Consider the following 2,500-nt stretch of genomic DNA (forward strand, 5'->3'; position numbering starts at 1 on the left):
GGGAAACTGCAGGGTCGAGGCAGACGCTGCCAGCTGTAGTAGATGGCCGTGCTGCCCTCGTTGTAGATCTGCAGGTCAGAAGACACGCTCTCCCCCTCCAACGCCTCCAACAGCACCCGGGCACAGAGGCCAACCTCACCCTGCACACACACACACACACACACAGCTTTACCTCACCCTGCACACACACGCACACACACACACACACAGCTTTACCTCACCCTGCACACACACACACACACACACAGCTTTACCTCACCCTGCACACACACACACACACACACACACACACAGCTTTACCTCACCCTGCACACACACACACACACACAGCTTTACCTCACCCTGCACACACACACACACACACACACACAGCTTTACCTCACCTTGCACACACACACACACACACACACACAGCTTTACCTCACCCTGCACACACACACACACACACACACAGCTTTACCTCACCCTGCACACACACACACACACACACACACAGCTTTACCTCACCCTGCACACACACACACACACAGCTTTACCTCACCCTGCACACACACACACACAGCTTTACCTCACCCTGCACACACACACACACACAGCTTTACCTCACCCTGCACACACACACAGAGAGCTTTAAGGGGGGAGTGTGTGTGTGTTAGAGTGGTGTCTCCATGTGCAATGTGTGTGGCGATAAGGAGGTTTTTCCATGTATATGAGATTGAGTGTGTGTGTGTGCATGTGTGTGTGTGTGTGCACCTTGTGAGAGGTGTGTGTGTGCACCTTGTGAGAGGTGTGTGTGTGTGTGTGTGTGTGTGCACCTTGTGAGAGGTGTGTGTGTGTGTGTGTGTGTGTGGACCTTGTGAGAGGTGTGTGTGTGTGTGCACCTTGTGAGAGGTGTGTGTGTGTGTGTGTGTGTGTGCACCTTGTGAGAGGTGTGTGTGTGTGTGTGTGTGTGTGGACCTTGTGAGAGGTGTGTGTGTGTGTGTGCACCTTGTGAGAGGTGTGTGTGTGTGTGTGCACCTTGTGAGAGGTGTGTGTGTGCACCTTGTGAGAGGTGTGTGTGTGCACCTTGTGAGAGGTGTGTGTGTGTGTGTGTGTGTGTGGACCTTGTGAGAGGTGTGTGTGTGTGTGCACCTTGTGAGAGGTGTGTGTGTGTGTGTGTGTGTGTGTGGACCTTGTGAGAGGTGTGTGTGTGTGTGCACCTTGTGAGAGGTGTGTGTGTGTGTGGACCTTGTGAGAGGTGTGTGTGTGCACCTTGTGAGAGGTGTGTGTGTGTGTGGACCTTGTGAGAGGTGCCGTTTCCAGTCCAGCGGGCTCGCTGGCCGCAGAATCTCAGAGCAGGAACCAGCACCGGAACCAGCATGACATCATCAAACTGCGCCAGTGGGTCACTGGGGACCAGGAAGTGATACAGACAAATTCTTTAGTATTTTGGAAAATGTCCTTAAATAGAATTCTAATGCTGCGTTCCGTTTGACACGCCGAGTCAGGATCTTTGGAAGTGTCAAGTGGAACGCACCGGAAGTGATTGAGGTTTCCTGTACTGTACAGACAGTACAGACAGAAAATTGTCTTCATAGAGAGATCAAGCTTTTCTTACTGGTTCTCCTTCTGTTCTGTCTCCCTTAGCTCCTCCCCCCTCTCCTCCTCCTCCAATAGGGGGCTCCGCTCCACTGTGACAGACGTGAAGGGCTGTCCTGAGCCAATAACCTCCAACCCATCCATTTCCTAGGGGGTACATAAACAATGACACAACTTTATTAAGGTAATCATATTTTACAGCTACAATAATACTCTGTACCAATACTTAATAGTAACGATCCTCTGCACCACACCCTCCTTCCCCCCTCCCTTCCCCCCTCCCTTCCCCCCTCCCTTCCCCCCTCCCTCCCTCCCTCCCACCCTCCTTCCCCCCTCCCTCCCTCCCTCCCTCCCTCCCTCCCTCCCTCCCTCCCTCCCTCCCTCCCTCCCTCCCTCCCTCCCTCCCTCCCTCCCTCCCTCCCTCCCTCCCTCCCTCCCTCCCTCCCTCCCTCCCTCCCTCCCTCCCTCCTCCCTCTCTCCCTCCCCTGCCTCTCTCAGTCTGTCACAGTCCCATCTGGTCCCATCAGACTGCCTTACAGGACAATCTGTATGTCTCTGCTCCCCCCCTACACACACACACACACGTGGCCACACATGAACACACACACACGTGTGCACACATCTGAGATGTTCATTACTGCTGTCTTACATCACTTGTATTAGTGTGTGTGTGTTAGGGTGTAGACTGAGGCTGTTACTTAAACTGTTAATGGAGTGTGATTAGCACCTGCTCTGCGTATGGATGAGCGATCAAGTGGGAGTGAGTGTTTGTGTATTTCACTAGGTGTGTGTGTGTTGGGGGGGTTGTACTGGTTTAGTGGTTAGAGCAGGGCTCAGAACATCCAGGGGCAGCCAGCCAGCTGTGGCGTCCAGGGACAGAGCATGCTGGCTGGGAAGGAGGACAGGGGGGCGGCTTGGAGCT

General features: G+C 53.9%; 1 protein-coding gene across 1 annotated transcript in view; it reads right to left on the reverse strand.

Moving 5' to 3' along the window:
* The window catches only part of mycbpap (mycbp associated protein), an 11,922-nt gene that overhangs the window by 5,751 nt on the left and 3,671 nt on the right, over window positions 1-2,500 (reverse strand). The window contains exons 9-11 of the mRNA XM_084685159.1: window positions 1,598-1,725; window positions 1,280-1,388; window positions 1-140 (exon numbers count right to left, since the gene is read on the reverse strand). The exon at window positions 1-140 is cut by the window's left edge and continues 53 nt beyond it. Of these exons, the coding sequence (XP_084541285.1) occupies window positions 1-140; window positions 1,280-1,388; window positions 1,598-1,725 (377 nt within the window). The remainder of the gene's footprint in view (window positions 141-1,279; window positions 1,389-1,597; window positions 1,726-2,500) is intronic.

Source organism: Hypomesus nipponensis, chromosome 21 (assembly GCF_054491055.1).
Source record: "Hypomesus nipponensis isolate SF chromosome 21, ASM5449105v1, whole genome shotgun sequence".
NCBI lineage: Eukaryota > Metazoa > Chordata > Actinopteri > Osmeriformes > Osmeridae > Hypomesus > Hypomesus nipponensis.